At 33.8% G+C, this 14,050-nt stretch overlaps 1 protein-coding gene across 1 annotated transcript in view; it reads left to right on the top strand.

Moving 5' to 3' along the window:
• Positions 1 to 11,848, top strand: part of HTR1F (5-hydroxytryptamine receptor 1F) — a 128,603-nt gene extending 116,755 nt beyond the window's left edge. Inside the window, exon 3 of the mRNA XM_037001623.2 lies at positions 5,713 to 11,848. Within this exon, the coding sequence (XP_036857518.1) occupies positions 5,753 to 6,853 (1,101 nt within the window). The 5' untranslated portion in view covers positions 5,713 to 5,752 and the 3' untranslated portion in view covers positions 6,854 to 11,848. The remainder of the gene's footprint in view (positions 1 to 5,712) is intronic.
• Positions 11,849 to 14,050: the final 2,202 nt, after the last annotated feature.

Here is a 14,050-nt window from a genome sequence, read left to right as displayed (position 1 = left end):
AAACTTAGAGCAGTTTTATTCCAATGACTTCCTAAAGGTTCTAATTTCAGCTACATCCTTAAGAGTGTTCTGTAGTCTTTTTTGCTTATACCTTCTCCCTAAAGCAACAGCACAACTCTTCAAGCCATATCACTCTACCTACTCATTTCACCCCTCCCAAGTACAGATCTTACCTTTTCACTTACCTTCTCAAACATTTCAAAGACTTCTGACTGCCTATGAAATAAAATTCAGTGTCCTTATCATAGCATGCCAGCCCCTTTATTGTCTTCATTTAACTTTGATCCTTCCCCTCCAACCTTGGTCCGAATGTGCCATATTAGATTATTCTCATGTCTGAATGCATCCTGCATTTTTTTGCTTGTTATTTCTTGAGGTATAATTTAACATAATATTTGCTTCAGGTGTATAACACAGTGATTCGACATCTGTATACACTGTGAAATGATCACCAACCACAATAAGTTTAGTTATCAACTGTCACCACAGGAAGTTAATACAATATTATTGACTGTATTTTACATCCTCATGACTTATTTATAAGGGGAAATTTGTAGTTCTTGATCCTCTTCACCCACTTGCCCCCCAACCAATGGCAACCACTGATCTGCTCCCTATATCTGTGGATCAGTGTTTTCTTTTGTTTTGCTTGTATGTTTTGTTTTTTGGATTCAACATGTAAGTGAAATCATGGGGTATTCGTCTTTCTCTGTTTGACTTATTTCACTTAACATAATACCTTCAGGGTCCATCCATGTCATCACAAGTGGCAAGATTCATTCTTTTTTTGGATGAGTGATATTCTGTTGCCCATATAAACCACATCTTCTTTATCTACACATCTATTGACAGATGCTTAGGTTGCTTTCCTATCTTCCTATCTTGGTGATTGTAAATAATGCTGCAATGAACATGTTGCATTATATCTTTCCAAATTAGTGTTTTTATTTTCTTCAGATAGATATCCAGAGGTGAAATTACTGGATTGTATAATATTTCTATTTTTAACTTTTTGAGGAACACACATACTGTTTTCCATAGTGATTGTCCCAGTTTACATTCTCACCAACAGTGCACAAACATTCTTTCTCTCTACATCATCACCAACACTTATCATCTCTTTGGTATTAGCCATTCTGAAAAGTGTGAAGTAATAGCTCATTGTGGTTTTCATCTGCATTTCCCTGATGATTAGTGATTTTGAATATTTTGTTATGTACCTGTTGGTCATCTGTATATCTTTTTCAGAAAAAAATGTCTAGTTAAATAATTTACTCATATTTTTAATTGGACAGTTTTTCTTTTGCTACTGAATTGTATGATTTTTTAAAATTTATTTTGGATATTAACCTTTAATCAGATAGATCATTTTCAAATATATTCTCCCATTCACTAGGTTGCTTTTTCATTTAGCTTGTGGTTCCCTTCACTGTGCAGAAGATTTTTAGTTTGATGTAGTCCCATTTATTAATTTTTGGAGTCAGATCCAAAGAAAAAGATCACTAAATCAAATGTCAGATAGCCTGTTTTCTTTTAGGCATTTTAAGGTTTTGGGTCTCATATTTAGGTCTTTAATCCATTTCAAGATTTGTTTTCATTTTTGGGGGTTTTTTTGTATATGGTATAAGAAAGTTCAGTTTCATTCTTCTGCATGTAGTTGTCTAGTTTTCCCAACACTATTTATTCAAGAAATAATTTATTGCCTCCTCTACATAAATTAACTGGCCATATATGCATGGGTTTATTTCTGGGCTCTATTCTGTTCCATTGATGTAACATCTCTTTTTAGGTCTATACTATTCAGTTTTGATTACTAGAGCTTTGTAGTATAGTTTGAAATCAGGACATGTACCTCTAGCTTTGCTCTTTCTCACGATTGTTTTGGTTATACATGGTCTACAGTGGTTCCCTTTAAATTTTAAGACTATTTGCTCTAGTTCTGTGAAAAACACCTTGGAATTTTAATAGGTATTGTATTGAATATGTAGATTGCTTTGGATAGTATGGCCATTTTAATAATATTAATTCTTCTAATCCATGAACATGGAATATATTTCCACTTATTCATGTTCTTCAATTTTTTTCATCAATATCTTACAGTTTTCCCTGTACTAGTCCTTCTCACCTCTGTGGTTAAGTTTATTCCTACATATTTTATTCTTTTTCGTGCAGTTGTAAATGGGATTGTTTTATTGATTTCTCTTTTTGATGGTTCATTATTAGTATATAAAAATACAATAGATTTCAGTATATTAATTTTGTACCCTGCAACTTTACTGAATTCATTGATTAGTTCTAATACTTTTTTTGGTGGAATCTTTAGTGTTTTTTATATACAGTGTCAATTTTTGTATGATCCCCTCTAAGTTATTTACAACATAAAGTAAATTAAACTACACCTTTATGAGTTTATAGTTTAACTTGAGAACAAAATAATTGGACATCAAGATCAAACAAACACCTGAATATAAATCAACATTCGATTTTTAAAAACTCTGTATAAGCTGAGGAGTAAATACATCATGTCATTAGATCAATAAGTTGGCAAATATTCATGCTGAGCAAAGCCTAATGAAGTTTTTTCTCTTTGTTATTATCAAGAAGGCTACATGTAACTGATAACTAAAGGCTCTACTTAAAGAGGAGTTCTATTTCCCAGTGAAGACAGTCAAAATATAAAATGCAAACTATGTTCTCAGAGTAGGAGAACACGTGTGACATAGTCTATTTCCAGTAACCCAGAAGTGGTCACAGTGGGAACCTAAGATGTAAAGCAATATGAAAGAATCTGATTAGAGATCATGTATGAGTTAATGAAGGTAAGTGCTTTGAAATTCTAAATTTAAGTGATAAGGAAAATAAGAAAAAAAGAAAGAAAAATAAATCCAGTTGTGATTGGCCTCATTTGTTTTCTTGTTTTCTTTGTTTTCTATAAACACAACTATGAGAGAATTTTTCTAAATTTAATAATGTGGAGATTACTTTTGACTGCAATGGAATTCATATGGCACATTTTTCTTTTTTCTTAGTATTAAGTACCATTTTATTGAGCCTAATTTAAATGCTATAATGTGATGCTTAAAGAAACCCATTGAATTATCAAATAATTCATCTTCTAATTTTAAACTGGTCCATTTCCCTACATAATTAATTTTTATTATGGGAACACACATGACTATTTCTAGTTTCTGTTGTTTAATATTCTATTCAGAATGTAATTCAAGAGTACCACTTGAAGAGACTCTTAAGCCAACTGTTCACCAGGCAAATTAAATTGGGAAGTTATTTTTGCCTGTCATGTGGAAAATATCATCACTTTTTAATTTATTTCCATAACACTAAATAAACACTGTTGCAAAGGAATTAACCAATTAAGAAAATATTCAGTTTTTTATTAAATATATAGTACAAATTTTATGATGAGAGAAATGGGGAAAATTTGAAAGGAAGGTAGAAATTAGTTCATCAACCATGTTTCTAATATGTCCAATTTGCTTTGAAGTGGGCAATTCACCTATAACCATTGACTAAAGATATTTCTCTAAAGATGTTTACAGGGAGAATAGCTAAAGACTATGAGGTCCAGTGATATTGAAAGCATGGATGGAGGATTTTCATGACAGTCCTGATGGTACCAATGAGCACTCCATTACATCTCAGGCCCTGAGATCCAGTACTGGTTTAGAAGTATGGTCATATAGCATAACTCTCATAACAGGCTGAAAATATTGGAAACAATGTAGGAAAAGAGCAGTTTATAGGCCTGGAGCAGGAGGTCCAAGAGCTGCATGAAGACAGCAATAAACATAAGGAAACATCAAAAGAAAAGCTAGAATACGATCACTTACTTGAGAAACCAAGAAATAAGACTGTGAGAAAGTAAGGTGCTGAGAAAATTGTACAGCATAAATGTCAGAGCTGTTCTCAATAGAGAGGAGCTCATAGATGCTACAGCAGTAAAAGGATTGGGCAAACAGCTGAGAAACAGCTGTACCGCTTACTCCCCAGAAATCTAACCCCCTGGACCAGCAGTGTCAGCAACATCCTGGGAACTTGTTAGAAATATAGGTATGGGGGTTCCTTCCTGTGTTACTGAATCTCAAAGTCCAGAGGTTGGAACACAGTAATCTGTGCTTTCATAGCCTTCCTAGTGATTCTGAGGCAAACTAAGTTGGAAACCCACTGGCTTAGAATTTCCCAGAAGATTTTAGCTTCCATTCTTTATCTGACACTTACTTGCCCTTTACAAATAACCAAGTGTTGGTATAAGTAACATAGATGTACATCTACTTTTCAATTACATGCAGGACAACTACTCATTTTCTGTGTAGTAAGTATTCAAATTTCTTCTGCCACTCAATTTGCTTAAGAACAAGCCATCAGCACCTGCCTTCAATGTACATGAGAAAATAAAAATTAAATGCAATACTGAAAACCCCAATATAAGTAGAATATAAAATATGCAATACCCCAAAGTTTTACAATACAAATACATACTTCATAGTAAGCACTTGATATAATAATATTAAGTATTTAAAATTATTGTTTATCAGTTCCAACAAATGAAACAAAAACATTTTAAAGTAAAAATAATTTAAGAAATGGGGAGGTACAATAATAGTTATAACTAAGAATAAAGCTTCAGATTTTCATCTTCTCTCATATTTTCCTAAGATACAAAGAGCTGCTAAAGAATTATTAAATAAAAAGAGAAAGGCTGATGTAAAAAGAAAGAAAAAAGAAAACTATCATATAAAAAAGAGTAATCTTATCTCTTTACACTCGAATTGCTCTTATTTGACTTGTAATTCAATAAAAGCTCAGAGGAAACAAGAATAAGCCTTGTTTGGTGGATCCTTTTTCACAAGGTTACATGGTCATTACAATGGTGCCTTATAAAGAAGAGGAATTTCCATTTCAGGGTGAGTGCTAGTCTGAACTCTCCTTACTGGCAAGTTCACCTTAAGTGATTTATTTGGTCATATATGTCATTGGGCAGTGTTGTATGGCTAATTGACTCTAACTAATTTTATTGTGTCTTTTTAAAACCAAGTTAACTACTTATATCCACAAAGACTACGAAACACTCTGACATTTTGTGTTTCATGTCATTCTATGACTGATTTCATAAAATGATCATAGAATGTTAGAAATACTAAAAATATTTTATTTCTATTTCCTTTTGTAAACTTTATATCCTGACATAAAATACATTAGAAGTTCCTTTAGTTTCCACAAGCCCAATGATAATGTTCTAATGTAACTCTGGATTAAGTGAAAAGTTATTTATGATTTTGAATACTCCCTTTAATATATTTTCTTTTACATTATACAATGCATAAATATATGTTCGTGACATGTGCTTTTAGACTTTTTCTGCTGTGAACAAAGAGGAAAACACAGCTAGGATTAATACAGCTATTAAATGCAATTCTATAATGGTAGAGATTTTACTGAGTAATAGGTTAGTTTACCCATAAAAATTGTTTTATTTGAGCCATATTTTAAGAAATGTTTTAGAAGTTACTTTTTTTATTGTACTTACTGGATTTCTTAATTATAAGGAAAGAAACGATCTGCAATTTGAACTTCATTTTTTAAATCCATAGAATGTCCTGGGAAAACATACACATATACTTTTTAAAAAATTATTCAGAGAGAGAAAAATATTTAAAGATTTCTCTGAACTGCTTTTCCCCTCCTTTGTTACAGGTATCCATTTTTTTCCAGCTATATTAATCTTTTTTAAAAAATGGATTTCTTAAACTCATCTGATCAAAATTTGACTTCAGAAGAACTATTCAACAGAATACCATCCAAAATCCTTGTGTCCCTCACTCTCTCCGGGCTGGCACTGATGACAACCACCATCAACTCCCTTGTGATTGCCGCAATTGTTGTGACCCGGAAGCTGCACCACCCTGCCAACTATCTAATTTGCTCCCTGGCAGTGACAGATTTTCTTGTAGCTGTCCTGGTGATGCCTTTCAGCATCGTGTATATTGTGAGAGAGAGTTGGATTCTGGGGCAAGTGGTCTGTGACATTTGGCTCAGCATTGACATCACGTGCTGCACATGCTCCATCCTGCATCTCTCTGCTATAGCGTTGGACCGGTACCGGGCAATCACAGATGCTGTCGAATACGCCAGGAAAAGGACTCCCAAGCATGCTGGCATTACAATCACAGTAGTTTGGATTATATCCATTCTTATCTCTATGCCTCCTTTATTCTGGAGGCACCAAGGGACTAGCAAAGACGACGAGTGCATCATCAAACACGACCACATTGTTTCCACTATTTATTCAACATTTGGAGCTTTCTACATCCCATTAACACTGATTTTGATCCTCTACTACAAAATATATAAAGCAGCAAAGACGTTATATCACAAGAGACAAGCAAGTAGGATTGCCAAGGAGGAGCTGAATGGCCAAGTCCTTTTGGAGAGTGGCGAAAAAAGCACTAGACTGGTCTCCACACCCTACATGCTAGAAAAGTCTTTATCTGATCCATCAACAGACTTTGATAAAATTCATAGCACAGTGAAAAGTCACAGGTCTGAATTCAAGCATGAGAAATCCTGGAGAAGACAAAAGATCTCAGGCACAAGAGAACGCAAAGCAGCCACTACCCTGGGATTAATCTTGGGTGCATTTGTAATATGTTGGCTTCCTTTTTTTGTAAAAGAATTGGTTGTTAATGTATGTGAAAAGTGTAACATTTCTGAAGAAATGTCCAACTTTTTGACATGGCTTGGCTATCTCAATTCCCTTATAAATCCATTGATTTACACAATCTTTAATGAAGACTTCAAGAAAGCATTCCAAAAACTTGTACGATGTCGATGTTAGTTTAAAGAAAGTTGAGTATTAAAAAGTTGGGGATTTTTTTCAGGTGAAGTAGCTAAATGAATGCTAATTAATAAAGCTTTTAAACTTTAGAAGGAAATAAATTAAAACTGCTAAAATGATAAGAGTATAATGTATGCTTTAATAGCAACATGAACAAAACAAAATTTTTCCATTTAAAAATGTTTCTTTTGACCATCATTCTATAATGCTCAAATTAGAAAGTAATTTATTGCTTATAAACAATATTTTGCCTATGCAATGTTCCTAAAAGGCTAACTGGAAATATATATATGTATATCTACATATACCCACAAAATTAATAATACAGGTTCTTCAGGTTCATGTCTTACAACAAGAAGAGTGTTCAATTAACAGCAGAACTCCATTCATAATTTCTATATAATCTTATTGTTTTATTATATAATTCTATTATTTTGTAAAAACTATAATTTACCAAGCACACATTTCTCCTAACTAGCCACTCTTGTTCCCTTGCCATCTTATCCTGGGTAAAAGGGGAGTGGGGAAGGAGTTAATAGACTCATGTAATGTTGTTGAAGGAAATGTAAAAAGTCAGAGATTGATATTATCTTTGTATTTAGATAGTAAACAGCAATCATGAAGTGAGTTATGTATGCAAAATAATTCTAAACACTGAACTTATGCATATTTAGCATATTCTTTTTGTTCAATGAATTCCTAGAAGAATATTTTCTTAACCATATATCATCAACATTTGAAATCAAAGCCTTACTCTAATAGCAATAAATCAAGAGGGGTCCAGGGAAAGGTATTCTAATTGTCCAATGTTTATTTATAAATCATATTTAAGGCACCAGGTACTCTAGGTTGCTCACCACAGTTACTATACTCCTTATGTCTTTTTAAAAATATAAAAAATATTTCATTTCTGCTAATGTTAATAAGGTCAATCATTAATTAAAATGTCCATGGTACTTTGGCAGCTCCATACCTTCAATTTGAGCATTTTTCTTTCATTACTAAGAATGTGACAAGAACTCGTAGAACTTTCCACTGACTTTCAGAAAAATTCCTGCTTTCCAACTAGTAGACATAAACAGGAAATATTCATATTATTTTAACTATATATTATGTATAATTATCTCCCAGTCAGTCCGCTCAGTCAGTGAATCAAAGCAAGTCCATAAGTTTCTCTTCAATACTTACATAGGAATTTAGAAACACAAGAACCCTACTTCTGAGAAGATTTCATTTCATTTGAATTGGCAAGATAATAGACTACTTTTTGAAAGGCATACCATCAACCAAAATCATTTGAAAAACAATGCATTCTTTATTTTTAAGCTGTACCTTTATGTGTATTCTAAATGTTCTTTTCTGCTTAGGAGCTTAAGAGTATATTGCATCAATTTTTATTTGTCTATGACACATTACTATCAATTGAACAAATATTTACAGAATTCTCACTTTAAGGCATTGAGGTGTACTATATAGAAGATGCAAAAATAAAATAAAATACAGCTTCTCCCCTTAACATGTTTATAATCTAAAAGGTGAAACAAAGAAAAAAATGAACACTATAATAGAAAAGAAAAAACAAAGATTTGGCATGAAAGTTTAGGTAGTTATGATGGCATGATACTTTATGTAGTATCAGCAATATTTCATAAATAATGTAATGAAAATAGATAATAAATAAATAGCATTGGGCAAGAGAAATGGAAAACCACACTCTAGGTGATGGTAATGTCAGAAGTTCAGACTGAGCAGTGAGGGTACTGGAGATAATGGCTTCCTGTTAGAAAGCAAATGAAGAATCCAGGCAAGAAGTGGTTGAAGTCCTGAACTTGATTCTGGCAATAAAGGATGAAACAGTTGAGACAGTTGGAGGCAGAATCTACAGGATATACTAAGTATGTTAATAAACAGACAGATGGAGGAAAATGAAATAGAAACACTGAGATACTTGTCCTCAACTGAAATTGGGAACTCAAGAAAAAGGGCCTATTGGTGCAGTGAGAGCTTCTGTTTGGGTATCTGAAGCACACGAAGACATGTCAGAGCTCACATGCACTACTGAACAGGTTTGGCCCAAGTAAAATGCACTGTGAAGTGAGGTTGATTTAAGGCTCCTGCCTACCTCTTTTGTCCTCTCTTCTCTTTATCTCCCAGGGCCCTTAGTGCTGGGTTGACAGTCCAAAGCCTATTCTTGTCCCCATCCTTCTCTGCTTATTTCTCTTTCCCCTTCTCACCCAAATTTGGTTCTATGATTTATTTAGTCAGAGTCCTTGCTAAAGAGACAAACATCTGTTGATTTATTTACAACCACCTTACATATTTATATAGTTATATTGGAGAACTCTTAAGAGACACAGCCCATCAACCTAAGGAACAAATCTCAAGCAGAGAAAGGTTTACCCAAATATACAAACTACCCTTACTCTGAGTTAGAATGAAGCTCAAATCTAGGGAAATAATACTATTAGTGACAAGGAAGACAAGTCTCCTTTCAGAGCTCTGAGGAGAATCAAGTTTATTATTTCTGTGTGTACAAAGCGTTTTTTAATTCAAAAGGGCCACAACACATTACAGTAATGATTACTTCATCAGTGTGTTTCTCCTACATGGAAGGTATAGATAATGCCATCCCTTATGAACAACTGTGATTTCTCTTCATTATCTCTACAGAGTAGATAATGTTAATAATCTTCAATTTGCACTTTCTTTGACATGTATGAAGAACAGATTACACATAATATACTCCCTGAATCATAAGACTTATTCTCAATAAAAACATCCCAAGTAGCTAAAAGCTGAATATTTTTACAGAAAAAAAAATGTAATAATGCACAAGAAAAAACACTACCAATTTATATAAGGATATAAAATGTAAAAAAAACTGCTTAATAAAGGCTCCCTATTGCTCATTACATTGCATCCAGACTCTCTCTCTGTTGGCTTTTAGGCCTTAATAACAAAAGATACCACTCTCTGGAAAATCTTATTTCCCACTCTCCTCCCTAACCACAACAAATGCCCCTTTCTGCCATCCCATCCCTCTCTTCACTGTCCTCTCTGCGTACCTTGCTCATTCTTGTCTCCACTGCTCTTTTAGCTATTTTTTTCCTCCCACCTCAATTGCTCTTCACCTCCTTTATGGTTTAAGCAATTATCCTTCAAAGCACAGACTAAATTCCACTTCCTCCTTAAAACTGAATTCATATTCAATTTCAATATTGTGAAGAACAATACTGTCATCAATAAATTATTTGTTTTTAATATCACTAATTTCTTCATGAGTGTTTGATTTTTATACCAACTAGAAACAGTATATAAGTTACTCGAAGGGTATATGCTTATTTCCTTATAGTCTTTTCATACCTATTTTAAATATTTTTGAATAGTGATCTCCTTCTGTAAGTGAGCCTGGTCCATTTCACTGTGTCATAGTAACTAAAATATATTAAACAGTTGATTTATTTTTATTCCTATATTTAATTAGTGTGTTATTATCAAAAAGGAAACTGAGAAATATCAAAAAGTATATTTTGCTAACTATAGAAAATCAGTCCTTATTTTTCAATGATTAAGAACCATCTTACTGACAATAAAATACATGGAATTCATAGAACAATAATTTTTTGGAAATATCTATGCATAATGATAAATCTCAATAAGCTATGTGGTAATATACATTGTAAATCATAGATGTACTATATAAATATGGCTTTAAATTGCTTAATTCTGAAGACAATATTTTGATTGCTTTTTTACAACAGGTACAAATACACATGGTTATATTAAAATTCAGCTATTGGCTTTCTGCCCACTTGGTGGAAATCACACCTCTTCATACTCCCTCTAGGGCCCCAGTCCTCCTCTGTTCCACAATTTGTGTGTGGATGAAAAGAGGATAACAGTATAGAGTAAGAAATATCTCTGTACTGAAATAGAAAATGCAATATGTTCTTCAGCTCTAAAGGAACAGTTTTTATGCCCAGAGGAATTCTAGAAGTCATTCTGTATATTTTTTTAAAAGCTGCAGAAACAACATTTATTAACAGTTTCACTTAGCACATGCATCTTAAAAGAGGTAAATAATTGAGGCCCACACCTATCTCCTCATCCTATATGATTATGGTACAAATGTTCTTGGGCTACCCAAACACAGAAATGGCAACTCTTTTAAAACTGCTCGACTCTACAGTAAGTACCTGAGAGTCCCTCCAATACTGGGGAACACAGTATATTAGCTCTGGTTACTGAACTGAACTCCCCTTGTTCTCCAAAAGGCATGTCTGTCATGGTTATCCCTACAGCCACAAACTTGGGTTCTAATTACATACTCCCCAAGAAAGGGAATAAAGGTTAAATTGCAAGTTCATACTTTTATCTCTTGTGTTTTCATTTATGTAGATATTTCAAAATTTAAAATCTGAACTCAGCAATGACTTCTTCTAAGCTTGATTTTTGTATTAAGCTTGATTTCTATTATACATTCCAATCAATCTAAAAGTTTAAGAACTATCTACTCTACTTGCCATACTTATACAGAAATAACACCAATTATAAATGTGTGCATACCTTAAGAATCTTCTATCTTTTTCCCTGTCCTCATAGTATATCATAAGTGAAACATCTGGAGGCTCAGGTTGGATGATCAATTTCTTATATTTGTATTTTCCATTAAATAATAGCTGGACTAGAGTTGTGTATGTACACTATTAAATCTGAGCCAAAACTTTAAATGCATTTTCTTTCTCAAAATCTTCCTGTTGATAAAAAAGTTATTATATAATAGTTATTATCTTTAGAAAAAAAGACATGAAGAACCACTTAAATTTATTTTAAATTTTAATAGCAATTGCCCAAATTATAGAAAATGTTCAAACATGAATTTTAATAGCCTATGAAATATGAAAGTCTACTCAATTTTCTGCTGTTAAGAAGGTAATAAAAACATGTATGCTGGAATTTGATGTTGCTTAACCCAAAAATATTGTAAAATGTAAAATAAACCATATTCTTCAAATAATGAGTTTTGGCTTTCACCTTATTATTTCAAAATATCCTATAGCATTCTATTTTAAAAACTTCAGAGGGAGAATAAAAATATGCAGCAAATATAGATTTCAAGTGTCCAAGTGTTTTCCCATAGTGTTTGTGGAAGCCTGAACAATAAAATGAGTCTCTTTTACTTGACCACAAAGCCAACACTGACTTCACTTCTGGGCCTTTCACCTCACTTCGCTCAAATAACGTACATTCTTATTTTTAAAACTCCATTTAAAGTAAAGACAATTCTTTTTATTTTCCTGAATTGAAAACAATCAATAAAAAGTAGTTACTGGCACACTGTTACTAATTCAAGTGTCAATGGAAAAGGATGGGAACTTTCTTCATTCTTGTGTTGTGTTTTATCCAACTTCCAATCTTTCAAGAACAGTTTGGAGTGTAATGACGTTGGATTATGTATTAGATTTTAAGAAGCAGTATCTTTCCACTTTTCCCTCTCAAAATACATCTTGATTGCAGCGAAGTGAAAGAGGTGTTGGTGCTTAAAGAGGACGAGAAGAAAAGGTTACAGTGCAGGTTAAATAAAACAATGTTTGCACTAATTTCATAGTGGGACATATATCTTAATTAATCATTAAAGAAACTATGTTTTAAGAAAACAATTGGAGGAGAAAACATTTGCACCTATCTCCCAAATACTTGTGACTAGGCACTTGTACTTCCTGGAGAGTGTGAGTTTGGTTTATTCGGTTCTTATTTCTCCTCCTCCTCTCTCTCTGTCCTCCTTTAGATTATAATATCAATTTAATATACACATCTGAGATTTAGACAGTGGTGCTTTTGAGATTGTCTCCAATTCCACTGCTGAGGTTTTGTTGTTCAGTGCCGTCGGGAGCCAACATCGCCCCCAGCTCCGCAGAGAAAACCCGCCCCCACGTCTGCCCCCTTGCGCGCGTCCGGGGGTGGCCCGGCTCAAAGACCGTCACCGGCTTGGAGTTTGGAGCATGCGCAGTCGCAGGAGCGTCGTCGGTCCCGTAAGCGGACCTCGGCGCTTCGCCCCAGTGACAGGCTTCTTGCCGAACTGGCCTGACTGTACAAAGACGGGGGTGTTCACTTCCTACCATTCAACTAAAGGTAACCATTTTGCCACACAGTGTGTGCCTCTCTGTTGAGTCTTCAGAGCAAACTGCATCTTATACTTCGTCAGTTTACCTCAGCTGAACTGAATTTTGGGATTCCAGCGCAATTGCAATACCACATTTGCCTGTCTGAAAACAGAGAGGCCCCTACCACATTTTGAACTTGGTCTTGAGAGATGTTACAGGTGACAACTAAAATAGAACCTTTAAAGTTGACCCAAAAAAGCCTCATTGAGGAACGGGATTTATATCATGGGTTTCTCTAACTCGTTTCCAAGTATTTGGGGAAAAAATAAGGCAAAGTATTTCTTAGAAACATGGCAGGGAATTGGATTTAGATGAACTTCTTCCTCTGAAAAAACTGTCATAGAAATTTAAGAAACTTTCTTCCTTTTTTTCTTTAAGTGCTGTGCAATTTAACTATGGTAGATCTTAAATTTGGATTTCTTTTAAGTTACCCTCCTTGGAGTTCATTGTAGTTCCTGCTTCTAATGTCTGTTTTCTTTCACAAGTTTCCGAAAATTTCTCAATAAATATCTTCAGGTATAGCCGCTCCCCTTGCTCCCCAGTCCTCCCTCTCTCACTCTTTCTGTCTCTTCTTCTAGAATTTCAGTTAGCTGTATGTTAGACCATCTTATTCTGTCCTTCATGTCTCATATTTTCTACTTCTTTGTATCCCTGGGCTTCAGTTGTATCCAGTTTGATATAAAACCATCCACTAAATTTTTAATTTTTATTATATTTTTCATTTCTAGAGTCGTTAAAGATTTTTACACGTTTTTATTCACTCAATATGATGCCTACTTTTTGAAACATTTTAAACAAACATTTTTATTTTTTTCTGTTTGGCAATTCCTGTATCTGAAGACTTGTAAGCCTTTATGTAGTTTATGCCTTCATCCATGGTGCTTTGTTTCCCTGTATTTTTTTAATATATTTTTCTCTTTGCTTTGAGCTCTCATTTTCATTTGAACTTTTTGGAAATTCTTTTAGGTCTAGGATGAAGGTGGATTCCTTCACTGGAGGATTAGCCTTTGTTTCTGCCAGGTGTTCATGGGCA

This window comes from Manis javanica, chromosome 3 (genome assembly GCF_040802235.1).
Source record: "Manis javanica isolate MJ-LG chromosome 3, MJ_LKY, whole genome shotgun sequence".
Classification (NCBI taxonomy): Eukaryota; Metazoa; Chordata; class Mammalia; order Pholidota; family Manidae; genus Manis; species Manis javanica.
Note: the sequence above shows the minus strand (reverse complement) of the source record. Positions and strands in the feature narration are given on the sequence as shown.